General features: G+C 42.8%; 2 protein-coding genes across 2 annotated transcripts; both read left to right on the forward strand.

Moving 5' to 3' along the window:
• On the forward strand, positions 1–930 carry LOC306984674 (olfactory receptor 8G17-like; the record flags this gene model as incomplete). Its single annotated transcript, XM_079586192.1, has 1 exon — positions 1–930. The coding sequence occupies one exon, from the start codon at positions 1–3 to the stop codon at positions 928–930; it is 930 nt and encodes a 309-aa protein (XP_079442318.1).
• A 12,292-nt stretch (positions 931–13,222) lies between these two features.
• LOC306984514 (olfactory receptor 8G17-like) lies at positions 13,223–14,146 on the forward strand (the record flags this gene model as incomplete). Its single annotated transcript, XM_079585957.1, has 1 exon — positions 13,223–14,146. The coding sequence occupies one exon, from the start codon at positions 13,223–13,225 to the stop codon at positions 14,144–14,146; it is 924 nt and encodes a 307-aa protein (XP_079442083.1).
• Positions 14,147–14,716: the final 570 nt, after the last annotated feature.

Here is a 14,716-nt window from a genome sequence, read left to right on the forward strand (position 1 = left end):
ATGGACAACCTGACATTCACTAACAGCATTCTCCTCGTGGAGGGACTGAAAGTTACACCTCAGTCATCTCAGACTGTTTTCATCCTCCTTCTCTTGGCTTATGTCTTTACAATGGTATCAAACATTGGACTTGTATTTCTGATCTCAACAGAGAAGAATCTGCATAACCCAATGCATTTTCTGTTCTGTAACTTGCCACTGAATGATATACTAGGGACCACTGTCATTATGCCACGCTTGCTGCAGGACATTTTAAGGGAATCCTCAGAGCGCTATATATCATATGCAGAGTGTGTTATTCAAGCTTATTTTGTGCATGTATTTACAGCAGCATGCCACTATGTGCTGATGATCATGGCCTTTGACAGATATGTGGCTATATGTAATCCATTGCGATACACGACTATAATGACCAATAAAATGGTTATTAAACTTTCAGCACTTGCTTGGGGCCTGGCCATTCTTTTAGTGACAATTATGATAGGACTTACCTTGCGTCTGTCTCATTGTAGGTATAAAATTGAAAACCCTTTCTGTGACAATGCCTCGCTGTTTAAACTGTCCTGTGAAAATGTGGTCATAAATAATGTGTATGGACTTGTTTATACTATCATTGTTCTCAGTCTGTCAGCGCTGTGTATATTCATTACATATGTCAAGATTGCTACTGTATGCATAACCAGCAAAAACAAAGCACTTAACAGCAAAGCCATAAAAACCTGCAGCACTCATTTAGCTGTTTATTTAATCATGTTTGTTTCTGGAGCCACTTTTATTTTACTTCATCGTTTTCCTGAATATTCTGACAGCAGGAAACTAGCTAGTATAATGTTTCACATTGTACCATCAGGATTAAATCCCTTAGTATATGGTTTACAAACCAAAGAGATAAGAGAAAAGATTGTAAAAAACTGGTGGAGAAAAAAGTGAATTCTTCAATGGATTATATATCTTCATAACATATTATTTTAAAGGATTTTGTGTATGTGAAAATAATATTTTAATAATATTTAGCTAAGAATAACTGTAACACAGCAAACACTGTAACTTTGTTCTGTATTCAAATCATGTTCAGTATTTATCAGGTGTTTGTATGAGAATTGTTGACTAATGTAAACTAATTTAAATTAAGTTATAAGCACATTACCTGGTAAAAAATAAAATAAACAACGAGAAATTATTTCATTTTTTAAACTTTAGTTAGTGTCAAGGTTCAAGTTTCAAGTGTGTATTTATTTATATAGCACATTTAAAAACAGCAAACATGGCTGACCAAAGTACTGAACAAAACACAAGATAAAGAGACAAGGACAACCACAAATTCATGACAAAAGCTCACAATGAGTTAAAAGCTAAAGAAAAAAAGTAGGTTTTAAGAGAAGATTTAAAAACAGTTAAAGACTGTGCCGATCTGATGTAAAGCGGAAGACTGTTCCACAGCCTAGGGCCAGCAGTAGCAGAGGCTCTATCTCCTCTATGTTTTAACCATGATCTTGGGACAGACAAAAGTCCCTTATCACCAGACCTCAGGTTTCGTGTGGGATTGTGTAGACAGAGTAGCTCATGACAAATAGCTCGGTGCCAGATTATTTAAGGTTTTAAAAACAAAAAGAAGAATTTTAAACTTAATTCTAAAATGCACAGGTAGCCAATGCAGCGATTTTAAGATAGGAGAAACATTATCAAATTTACATTTTCTTTTGAGGAACTTTGTAGCAGCATTCTGAAGTTATTGGAGACGAGCAATAGAGCATTTGGACATGCCATAGTAGAGAGAGTTGCAATAATCCAAAAGCGATGTAATGAGCGCATGGATAGCAATCTCTAAGGTTTTCTCAGAGAGAGAGGATTTGATCTTAGAGCGAAGACGTAGTTGGAAAAAAACAAGAACTAATCACCGCATTTATTTGTTTTTCAAATTTGAGGTTCTGATCCCAGAAGACACCTAAGTTCTTAATGCATGATGAAGTAGAAGGAGAAAGGTAATCCAGGTCAATGTTACTGCTTTTAAAGTTTTCATGGGGGCCAAAGACTATTACCTCGGTTTTAGATTCATTCAGAAATAAGACATTTTGAGAAAACGTCTCAGGTTACTGCTGTAACCATAGATTATAATAATCCCCTGAGAAGGGAACGAGACGTTGTGTCGAAATGACGCCATGGGAACGCCTCCAGCGTGAACGCGTCTGAAGTATCTATGTCAACTTAGTCCAATGGAATGAATGAACATCACAGGCGGGTGGCGTCATGACCAGGAAGAGATAAAAGCACATCCGGTGCAACTGGCATAAGCTTCGAAAATTGCCGAAGCGAGTCGATCACAGGGATGTAGGAAATATGGCAGGGCGACGCAGCGTCTCGTTCCCTTCTCAGAGAACTATGGTTACAGCAGTAGCCTGAGACGTTCCCTTTCGAGGGAACTCGCACTGCGTCGAAATGACGCCATGGGAACGAGAATACCCACACCGCCAGACTTACAAATGCCTGAGTGTCAGTTGTCAAACTAACACTAAGCAGTAAGCACCTGAGACCCTGGGGCAGCATCCAGGTCCAGGCTATAAAACCTCACGAATGTGAGCGGTGAGGACCAGCCTGCCGCATCACAAACGTCTTGGAGAGAAATTCCAGACAAAAGGGCTTTAGAGGTGCTTATTTTTTGTGAGCAAAAATAAACTGTGCGCACGGTTTTACAATCCGTGGGGACGGATTTTAAACTGTGGGTACAGATTGTCAACTTACATCCATGTGGACAGATTGGTAAACTGTGCAGTTTTGCAAAAATGTACACATGGTACAGTTTATTTATTTTTCTCCCCCCTGAGCTTCAGGACAATGACCACAAGAGGGAGTTAAACCACCTTTTAACATTATTTAACATTAGAAAACTGATGGGATATCAAATATAGACTGATGTACCAAGTACATTATACACAGTAAACCTCTGATAATTAAAATTTGTACACACAAATAAAAATCAACCTGAATTCACAAATTCTTTATTTATTATTGCAGGGACTGCAGAAGATCCCATTTTTAAATAACTATAACCCAGAAACAGGAGAAATTATTGATAATCTTAGCAATAAAGTGGCTCCTGCTCTGATAAACAAATGAGTGAGTTAGAAAATACTTAAATAAAATAAACTGGTTAAAAAAACATTCCAGTCAAAACCATTTGAACAGGTGAGGATGAAGCTTGGTCTAAAACATTTTTCTTAAGAATCATAACGCTTTAGCCTCATATATATGAACAATAACACCACCATTATCTTTCAAGTTGCTTCAGGTACCAAGGTGCAAATTAAACATATTTAACAACTATTTGTCTGAACTGAACCTATGAAATATCTGAAAATATCTTGAAACATTCAACATGTTTTATTTCTACATCCAGACGTTCTTGATGGCCCACATTCAAACAAGAACATAATAAAACCATATAAATATTATTTAAAAAAAACATAACAAAAACGTGTGTGAAATGAGAATGTAACTATCCTCTGGTTTAGTTGAGGAGACTGTGGTGACCCAAAGAGGGCCAATCAAAGTCAAATGTCAAAGTGGCATATGAGATTAAGTTGCCACAGGACAGGTACAGAGTAGGCAGTTTCACTCTCTTTAGAACATGGCGTTGTACTGATGTCTTTGGGGAATTCTTCAGGTGTATCTTCATACCTCCACTGCTGTTTCCTTCATGTGTAGAGGCCAGAGCTTGTGCTGCAGAAAGAAAAGGAAAGATTTTCGGTAACACTTTATTTTGATGGTCCCTTTAGAACATTCTGTTAACTATAGTAACTGTGCAAAATCTGCAAATACATGTCAACTAACTGTCATTAGAGTATTAGTAGACTGTCTGCTTAATATCTGCAAACTCTTTATTGTGATGCTCCTCCAACAGACACATACTGACTATAAGTAACTTTGCAACTACATGCCAACTTATTCTAACCCTAACCCTACCAGTCTACTAATGCTCTACTGACACTCTAATGATAGTTAATAGACATGAAGGGTCAATGTTACTTATAGACAACAGAATGTGTTAAAGGGACCATCCAAATAAAGTGAAACCAGATTTTCTAATAAGGGATACGGTCAAATTATACTTCAGCTATAACACTAGAAGATGGATACCTAGATTCCCTAAATCCCATTAAATATTACACTACTTTGAGGATTATCATCATTCAACACAACAACTTCTTAGCATCATATCCTGGCTCTAATAATAAAGATACAGTAACAGTGCTTACCTTAATTAAAATCCATCTTCACTGTCTTCATCTGCATCCGTTGCCCTGCTCTCTGATGCTCCACTCACAGAGTACATGCGACTATTGAAGCGCTGGAACATCTCTTGGCTTGGGGCAAGATCCTTGCAGCATATGCCTTGTCTTCTCAGTCCGTATTTTATGTGGAGTATGCTCCTGAGAGTTTCTTGTCCCATTCTATTCCTAAGTTTGGACTTGACCAGGCTCATCTGTGAGAACACTCGTACTACGTCAGCATTGCTCAAAGGCATCGCAAGCAATGGCAGAGAAAAGTGGGCAAGTTTTTAGAAAGTGTGGTCTCCACTGCTGTCTTTGTAATTGAGCACTTCAACCCAAAAGGCCTCTGCCTGGCTGTCCTCCTTGTTTGTCCATGGGAGATATGTGACAGCCTGATAGGCTACTGTGTTTTAAGAGCTGCAAGATCACCAGAGTAGAGCTTCAGCATTGAGACTGAGCTGAGCTGTGGTTTTTGTTTGTGACAGGATAACAGTCGGACTGAACATATCCATATATTTCCATATCTGGATGTTAGCTGAGAGTCTCTGTTGCACTTGTCTGCCCACTTCCACCAAGAAGTCATGGCCCCTGCTCTTCATATTTCTCTCAGCCGTGCTCTCCATGATTGCCTCATCCAATGCCATCATGAAGGTGACCCCATAATTGACTGCACCCACAGGTAACAAAATGCTGGGGTCTGTTATGTAGACTGCAAGCAGTTGTTCATCTGATGTGGGGATCATTCGAGGTCTCACCACTCTGGAGATGAGGGAGCCAGAGAAAAGAAGCAGACGCTCCAACATTTTGAATGGATTACCCCTGTCATCCAGGAACAGCTTGTTGATCCAGTTGAATTCTTGTAGAAAAGGCATTAAAAACAGCAGGTACAGTTTGTAACAGGATCACTGTAGCTGTATGGAATGGCACACGCACTTGAGCAGCTGGAGATTTGGGTTTTTCTGGAGAAGATGAGTGTACACTGAATTCCTCTTCCCTACCATGACACTGCAGCCATCTGTACCTAATCCAATACATTTTTTGATGTCCTGTCCAATACTCTGTAGAAAACGGGTCAGAGTGGAGGCAATAGCCTCTGCTGTTTCAAACTCCAAGTTTACCACACACAGTTGTGTAGATTTAGAATAAAGCCTTTTCCCCGTTATTATTCGATTCACGGGACCGGACACCAGTTATCTTACCAAGAAAAATCTTTATTCTTATATGTGTCATGATTCTGCCTTCTTGTCCTTGATTTTCTCTAGTCTTGAGGCAGGATCATGACAGACCCATGTTTTGTGTGCAAGCACATGGCCTTGTGTTTGGGCCATGTGCTTGTGTTGTCTCGTTACTCAACCCCGCCCCCTTGTTAGTCATTATTGTTTAATCTGTGTCAACTCACCTGTTGTCATTATTAGTTTCTCCCTATTTAGGCCACATTTACACATAGCCGGGTATTTAGAGAAACGAATATTTCTCCCCCTCCGTTTTCAATAATAACATCGTGCACACAACCCGCATAAATACGCCGTCGAGCGCCTTTATAACTATGCTAAACCTATGGGCGGCAGTGTAGGGAGAAGGATAAAGCCATGCAAGCCAATCAGAATCCTCAGAATCGACAAGAGAGAACCTAAAACCCCGTTTCTCCCAGTTGACACGACAACATATAACCGGCGTTTTCAGAAATCTCCACTTTGGCCGGAGTTTTTAGAAATTATCGTTTTCTGGGATAAAAATGGCGTTTTCGTGTAAATGACAGGCCAAAACGCAGAGAAATATCTGCGTTTTCCCATCGTGTAAACGGGGCCTTAATCCCCTTGTGTTTGCTGTCCTGTGCTGGTTCATTATCTATCCTTGATTATCATTCTTTGTGTGAAACAACCCGTGAGTAACCCGTTGAAGGTCTGGAAAGAAGTGTTTGCTCCTGTCTTTACTGTTAGTTTAGTGTCTAGTTAATTGTCTGAGTTTTAGTTTAGTGTTGTCAGTCTAAAGTAGTCTAACCTGTCTTGTTTTGCCCCCCTCGTGGGTTTTGTTTTCTCTGTTTTTTGTCTTTAAATAAACGTTGTGTGTTGCATACTGCCTGTGCTTTGGTTCATCCTCATCCACATAACAATATGTCAGGAGAGAAACTTGAGAAGATGTTATAGTCATGCCAGGTCTGTGTGTTTCTGTGTTTCTCTGCTGTAGTACAGTAAGATTGATCTTATATACATCACAGAGATACTTTCAGCTTCCTTGTAAGGTATAAAAACATGTTAACCTAATGTTTACACATGGTACTATCCACATTAAGAAACTATTTCTTCAGTGTATACATTAGTGGTGTACAAATGGTATATTTGCATCAGTTGAAACATTAATTTTCTTGCAAAGAGCATACCAACTGTACGAATTTGAAGTATCATCATTTTAACATCTCTGCTAAGTGAACATTGCATACCTCTAAGCAAAATATATACCAGCTCCCCTTCCCTGTCTAGAATGATCCTTAAACACATGTGTACATGCAATCTATAGTCTAACTCATGATAATACAACTCATTTTGAATATTAATAAATAACAATAATAGATACATAATATTAAATGTAATTATATTAAAAGATGAAATTTTAGTCTTCAGTTGCTTGCATTTATTTTTTACTAGGGTGATTATGAAGATGACAGATAATTCACACCTTGATAGTAGCCTACGCAAACATTTCTGCCCGTTTTCGTGTGTTTGTCAGCCTCTGGTTTTCTGCTACAGATTGAAGCGCATGACGCAACGTTACTTTCAAAGAAAAATAGGCTACTGCAAATTTCAGGTGGTGTTTTTGTGATTGTTTGGGCCATTCTACGGCCCTTCATCAAACCTTTCATTACATAATCCACCTCAGATTGCTTTTTATCAATGCACAAATCGTAAAAACAGATTAATACTATCTGTTCCTAAATTCTGATCGGGTGGGCTCTCCCTGCCCATGCCTAGAACCGGCCCCTGACCACAATGAAACAAGAGCAAGACCCCTTCTGACCAATGTTGGAAATATTTGAAATATAGGAATTCATAAAGTATGGATTCACTTGCTCTACTGTCAACAATGTGGACCATCCTCAGTGTGTAATAGGTAGGTTAAATGGAAAGAAATATAGGTTACTTTCATGGGATAACTGTGTTAATGTACTGATGGTGCAGGTGCAATGGTGGGTAACAAGAGACTCAAGGCAAAGGTTTTAGAAGTGGCTCCTCATGTTAAGTTTACGCACTGCATCATTCACCGTGGGTCTCTTGCTAGTAGAGCACTTGACAGTGAGCTAAACAGTGTTCTCAAAGGTGCAAGCAAAATTGTAAATCACATAAAATTGCGTCCAGTAAACAGTAGACTGCTAGCCACCCTGATGCAGCAATGAGATGGGCTCGCAGCACGAAGCACTACTGTTTCATACCGAAGTCCAGTGGTTATCTCGCGGGAAGGCACTCAGTCGAAAGTGCACTCACTGTTGAAAGAATCTAAATCTGAATTCCCACACCACCTGACAGATCCAGATTTGTTGTCAAAACTTGCTTATTTGGCATGTATATTCGAAAGGCTTAACATGCTTAATCTGTTATTACCAGGTCCAAACTCAAACATCCTGACAATGAATGAGAAAATTGATGCACGGGCTGAGCGAGTTGAAGAAAGCTGGAGCTGGATTAACATCTGGAGGAAAGTGGACTGAGTCTCAGCAACCTGAAAACACACATCACTGGATATCTCCATGACCTTTTGGAATAATTCCATAAGTATTTTCCAAAAGAGACGCAGCCAGAACTGTACGACTGGATACGGCAACCATTCACTGAAACCAGTGTTAATTTTGGCAGCCCTTTTTTATTTAGTCTTAAGGTCCTTTCACACTGGACGCAATTTTGATGCACAAATTTGCACAATGGTTTTATTTTTTGATCAGCTGTTTGTGTGCTTCCAACACCAAACGCGTGTAAACGTAGCCGCTGATGATTTTAAGAGGACAGCTCACCTTAAGCAGACTGCCAGACGCTGCTCCGGATCGATTGGTCCCCTGAAGTTTGTGGTTTGTCTCGTCAGATGCATAGACAGTATATAAAAGGTCAGATGCGGTGCCACTGTCTGAAGGAGCTCCTCGAATTGTCCCACAGACATCCGAAAGTAAGTGCGGAACCGGCCATGATAAAGTTTTAGCTAATGTACAAGATTATCATACTCCCCTTCAGACTCTCAGTTCTTTAAGATTGTGTGCAACCAAAACCTTTTTTTCGGTCTTTTAAAGAAAATGAAAAGCTCGTCTTCACTGGATTATGATGATGAAGTGTCCATGTTTTCTCAGCTGTCGGCATGAAATTTTTGGAGTGTTGACGATCTGAACGTTGCAAATTCGCGTCGCGGCTGATGTGAATGGTTTTGGCGCGAACTATTCGCATGCCAACTATTCGCTTTTTCGTTTCGCTTTTTCGTTACGCGTCTGTCACGAACACACACAAGACGAGAAGATCCAAAGATGCAGTGTTTATTTAAGGGTAATCCGTACTCAAAATCAGTCCAGGCAAGGGTCGAAATCAAAAGGCAATCCAACGAATACAAGACATACATGAGCAACAGGAACGGAAGTGTGGGGACAAAATACAAGGACTCCGTGACAAACACTGAAACAGACAGGGTATATATACACAAGTGCAAACAAGGTGACGAGAAACAGCTGAAGGAAATGAACAATCAGTGACAGACAGGATTATGGGAAATGTAGTGAAAATGCTTAGACACCGTGAAAACTGAGACCTCTAGTGTTAAACCCAGGGAACCACCAGACACTGTGACATAACCTCCCCTCTACGGAGCGGCTACCAGACGCTCCAAGACCACAAGAAACAAACAAAACAAGAGTCCAGGCGGGAGGAGGAAAGGTGGAGGATAAGGGGGTGGGATGGGGGGCCAGGTCCATGGAGGGGAACAGGAACAAGGGGGAATGGCTTAAGCGGCGGCCAGGGCGAAAAAGACAATCCATCGGGTGGCCAGGGCGGTGAAGACCCCTCGGGTGGCCAGGGCGGTGAAGACCCCTCGGGCGGCGACCAGGACGAAGACGACCCCTCGGATGGCCGCGGCGGTGAAGACCCCTCGGGCGACGACCAGGACGAAGACGACCCCTCGGATGGCCGCGGCGGTGAAGACCCCTCGGGCGGCCACGGCGGTGAAGACTCCTCGGGCGCCCACGGCGGTGAAGACTCATCGGGCGGCCACGGCGGAGACGACCAGGGTGAAGACGACCACTCGGGCGGCCATGGCGGAGACGAGCAGGGTGAAGACGACCACTCGGGCGGCCATGGCGGTGAAGACCAAGGCGGAACAGGAACAGACCCTTGCTCAGGAACAGTCACAGACACCACCGGCTCAGGAACTGCAACAGCAACAGACACCACCGGCTCAGGAACTGCAACAGCAACAGACACCACCGGCTCAGGAACTGCAACAGCAACAGACACCACCGGCTCAGGAACTGCAACAGCAACAGACACCACCGGCTCAGGAACTGCAACAGACACCACCGGCTCAGGAACTGCAACAGACACCACTGGCTCCGGCTCTGGAACAGCAGACACCACCGGCTCCGGCTCTGGAACAGCAGACACCACCGGCTCCGGCTCTGGGACAGCAGACACCACCGGCTCCGGCTCTGGGACAGCAGACACCACCGGCTCCGGCTCTGGGACAGCAGACACCACCGGCTCCGGCTCTGGAATAGCAGACACCACCGGCTCCGGAACAGCAGACACTGGCTCCGGCTCTGGAGCAACAGAGACTGAAGGTCTAAAGGGTGTCTCCAGGATCCGAGCTAAACGCTCTAAATAGCCGATCAGTGACCCCCCGGCCATGAGAATGGGCATCTCCCGATCTGTCTCCGACTGGGCAGACATGGCTTGAACCATCTCCGGCTGGGCAGACGTGACCTGAACAGTCTCTGACTGGGCAGACGAGACATGAAGCTCAGGCTCGTCAGACGTGACGTGAAGCTCAGGCTCGGCAGACGTGACGTGAGGCTCAGGCTCGGCAGACGTGACGTGAGGCTCAGGCTCGGCAGACGTGACGCGGACACCCTCTGAATCGGCCGACGTGACGGTTCGCCTTGCGCGAGGCTGGCAGAGCAGCGTGTCTGAACGGCGCGTCAGGGATGACAGTCACCTCTGGGGTGGTCTCTGGGTTAGGAGCCACCTGATAAGTCGTTGAAGCGACCTTTCTCCTCCTCCTCCGTCTCCGGACCACCGGACTCAGGACCACCGGAACAGAGACCACCGGACTCGGGACCACCGGAACTGAGACCACCGGACTCAGGACCACCGGACTCGGGACCACCGGAACGGGGACCACCGGGACAAGGACCACCGGACTCGGGACTACCGGAACTGGGACCACCGGATTCGGGACCACCGGAACAGAGATCACCGGGCTCGGGGTGGCGTCGGCATGACAAGGCTCTGGTACCTCCCACTGGCTCCGATGTACTAGGTACCTGGTAAACCCCCAAAAATCCAGGATTTCCAGTCCTTCCATCTCCCATTTAGGCAAAGGATCATCCAGGCAGCTGTTAAACAGATCCTTGAGGGTAGCATCAGTATACCCCATGCCTCTTGAAAGCGTCCAAAATGACTGGGACAGGCAACCCACCGTCTGACCCTGCTGACGTAGGGCTGTTAAATTACAAAAACGTCCCCTCCTCTCCTTATAAGTGGTTGGGGGACGGATACGAAAACCCGTACTGCTGGATCTATCCATTGTGACGGAGTCCTTCTGTCACGAACACACACAAGACGAGAAGATTCAAAGATGCAGTGTTTATTTAAGGGTAATCCGTACTCAAAATCAGTCCAGGCAAGGGTCGAGGCAGTCCAACGAATACAAGACATACATGAGCAACAGGAACGGAAGTGTGGGGACAAAATACAAGGACTCCGTGACAAACACTGAAACAGACAGGGTATATATACACAAGTGCAAACAAGGTGACGAGAAACAGCTGAAGGAAATGAACAATCAGTGACAGACAGGATTATGGGAAATGTAGTGAAAATGCCTAGACACCGTGAAAACTGAGACCTCTAGTGTTAAACCCAGGGAACCACCAGACGCTGTCACAGTAAGGGCCTTTAGTCTTCATCTTCAGATGAAAATGCTTATTAGTATTAGTCTAATAAGAAACTGAAGCCCATTCTTACCCTGGAAACTGAGCCCAACTGAGGTCTTTCAACCAGTACTGGAGCAGGCCCAGCATAATGACTGAGGAGGCTGCTGCCATGAGGCTGCTGCCTGTCAAATCGAGGATAAACATGAGGCCGCCATCCTTCTTGGGGACAAGGAAGTAGCGACTGTAAAAGCCTGACTTGCTGCGTTCCATGGGAACTCTCCCCACGCTGTCCCCACTGAACTTCGGCTCTGAGGACATGAGAGCTGTCGTCTGAGACAGAAGTATGAATCACGTCCCTGAAGCAGGGCGGTCTGCAAATGAATTGGACCGAGTAACCTCTTTCCATGAACTGAAGAAGGGACTGGTAAACGGGGATGTTTTGGGGGTGGTCTGGCCTCGGCAAGACTTAATCCCTTTTTCCTCCATCCTGAGGCCTCAGGGCTGCTTCGGCTGCACCAGGTCTAACTCCAGCCTGGGGCAAGGCCCTTGACGCTTCGGGAAAGGGTAGCGTTTGGCCGAGTGGAAGCGTGGTTCAGCTTTCAGCTGTGGGCTGGGTTGATGTTGGAACTGGCCTGGGTCGCTGAGTCGGCGGTGCCGTCTTGGGGTGACTGGAGGCTGCGATGGAACTGGCTCTTTTAGCCAGGATGTGCCGCATAGCTTGTGATGACTTCTGAGCCTCTATGTAGCGTTGCGGAAATCCGTTCACCACATAGCCGAACAAGCCAGATGGGGAAACGGGGGAATACAGTCAGCATCCAGAATGTCAGAATGTACAGTCAGAATGTCATCCTGTCAGCATCCTTAATCTTGGTGAGATTGACAGCACCACGAAACTGGCCATGGCATGACCGATTGCTTGGACTGTGGCTTAAATAGTGTGCAGGGTCAAGACTGTTGTGCTGCGCAGATCCTTAAAAATAGCCCAGGTCAGGTCCAGACTCGTCCATTTTGTGGAGAAGTGTGGCCTGATACACTTGTAAAACCGAGGCTTCAGTTTTCTTCTGAGCAGCGAGATGATCTTCGCGCTGAAGGAGAAAGATCTGACAAGTGGGGTTTTCTGCACGACTTTATAGGCATTGGGCTGTAATGCCAATTGTCTGTGAAATTCACAGACGTCAACCAATTAGGCTTCAGAATTTGGAGAAAACAGGAGTTTTCCCATAAGCATCAGATAACTGAGGCAATGCAAGTGAACCGTATCGAAAGGGAACCCACATTCTACAATTAGTAATTTGTAACTTCACTTGTTGCCACAAACAAAAAAATCAACAGCCGTTCTGCTCATATGAATCAGTTTTCCCTGTTGGGTTGATGAAAGAGAAAACTCATATAAACCCCACATTAAAAGAACAGAGAACTGCAAGTCATACTGTTTGACTAAATCATTACAGGGAGGATACTAATGAGACTAAGGCAAGATGCAGCACTTACATTTATTAAGTAACATTAATATATACAGACTGCTATCTACTGAAATGTATTTACATAGGCAACCTTTTGATTGTGCATTTATAAATCAGGTACATTGTCAACATATATAATGTGAACTAGTTTATTAATTTGTGTAGAATTAACAATGTTAACAATTGTCATGTCATGACCTGAAGTAACAGCAAGAAAAGTATGTTGTAAAAAATTGACAGAGCCAAGGAAAAAAAACAGAGTATTAGTTTATAATGTGCAGTATATCCAATTAAGTAATTCAAGGTAATTTATATTATTAATCAAACTGACATCTGTTTGTTACACTGTTTGCAGGTTTTGTGTACAGCAGCAAATGGACAACCTGACATTTAGAAACAGCATTCTCCTCGTGGAGGGACTCAAAGTTACACATCAGTCCTCTTACCCTGTTTTCATTGTGCTTTTCTTGGCTTATATTTTTGCAGTGGTATCAAACATTACACTTATATTTCTGATTTCAACAGACAAGAATCTGCATGATCCTATGCATTTTCTGTTCTGTAACTTGCCAGTTAATGATATACTAGGGACCACTGTTATTATGCCACGCTTGCTGCAGGACATTTTAAGGGAATCCTCAGAGCGCTATATATCATATGTGGAGTGTGTTATTCAAGCTTACTTTGTGCTTGTATTTACAGCAGCATGTAACTATGTGCTGATGATCATGGCCTTTGACAGATATGTGGCTATTTGTAATCCATTGCGATACACGACTATAATGACCAATAAAATGGTGGTTAAACTATCAGCATCAGCCTGGGGGCTGTCAGTACTTATGGTGACAATTATGTTAGCTCTCACTGTGCGTCTGTCTCACTGCAGATCAACAATTGAAAACCCTTTCTGTGACAATGCATCACTATTCAAACTGTCATGTGAAAATGTAAGTATTAATAACGTGTTTGGAGTTGTCTATACCATAATTGTAGCCTGCCTGTCAGCAGCATCTATATTTATAACATATGCCAAAATTGCTACTCTATGTATAAGGAGCAAAAACAAAGCACTCAACAGCAAAGCCATACAAACATGCAGCACTCATTTAGCTGTTTATGTAATCATGTTCGTTTCTGGAGCCATTTCTATATTTCTTCATCGGTTTCCTGAATACCCTGAAAGCAGAAAACTAGCTAGTGTAATGTTTCACATTGTACCACCGGGATTAAATCCCTTAGTATATGGTTTACAAACCAAAGAGATAAGGCAAAAGATTGTTAAAGTTTGGCGTAGATAAACAGAGAATTCTTGAATTGATTATGCACTTTTAATGTTTAAATGTTTTGTTGTTTTTTTTTATGTGCGCTAATCTTACAGTTTTAAGTGGAAACATACACTTAGCCTAAATCTTTAATGTTATTTTATAATATCACTTTATGTTAGTTACATTTTATCATTAATCAGCAAGTTTCTAAAGGAAAAAATTACACATGTACAGTACACCACATTAAGTTAAGTTTTTTTCTTTTTCCCCCCTTTAAGATAAATATGAGAATAAAGACACTGGGACATTATTTAAACAGTATTGAGTTTAATGTGAATAAATAGAGTAAATTAAACAAATATCTGTTTAAACTTGAATTTAAAATATTTTATCCAAGATTATTAAGAAAATCAATAAAATTATTCAATAAAATTATATTTTACTCAAGGTGTTTTAATCAAATTTAACTACGTTTATGTAAAACAAATATATACTGTAATGGGGTCATGAGGTCAGTTTCCCCTGTTGGGATGATGACAAGGTCACAGAAACTAATATAAACCACACATTAAAAGGTAAGGGTCAATGCAGTTGTATTCAGAG

Source organism: Phoxinus phoxinus, assembly GCF_949152265.1.
Source record: "Phoxinus phoxinus genome assembly, chromosome: 17".
Classification (NCBI taxonomy): domain Eukaryota; kingdom Metazoa; phylum Chordata; class Actinopteri; order Cypriniformes; family Leuciscidae; genus Phoxinus; species Phoxinus phoxinus.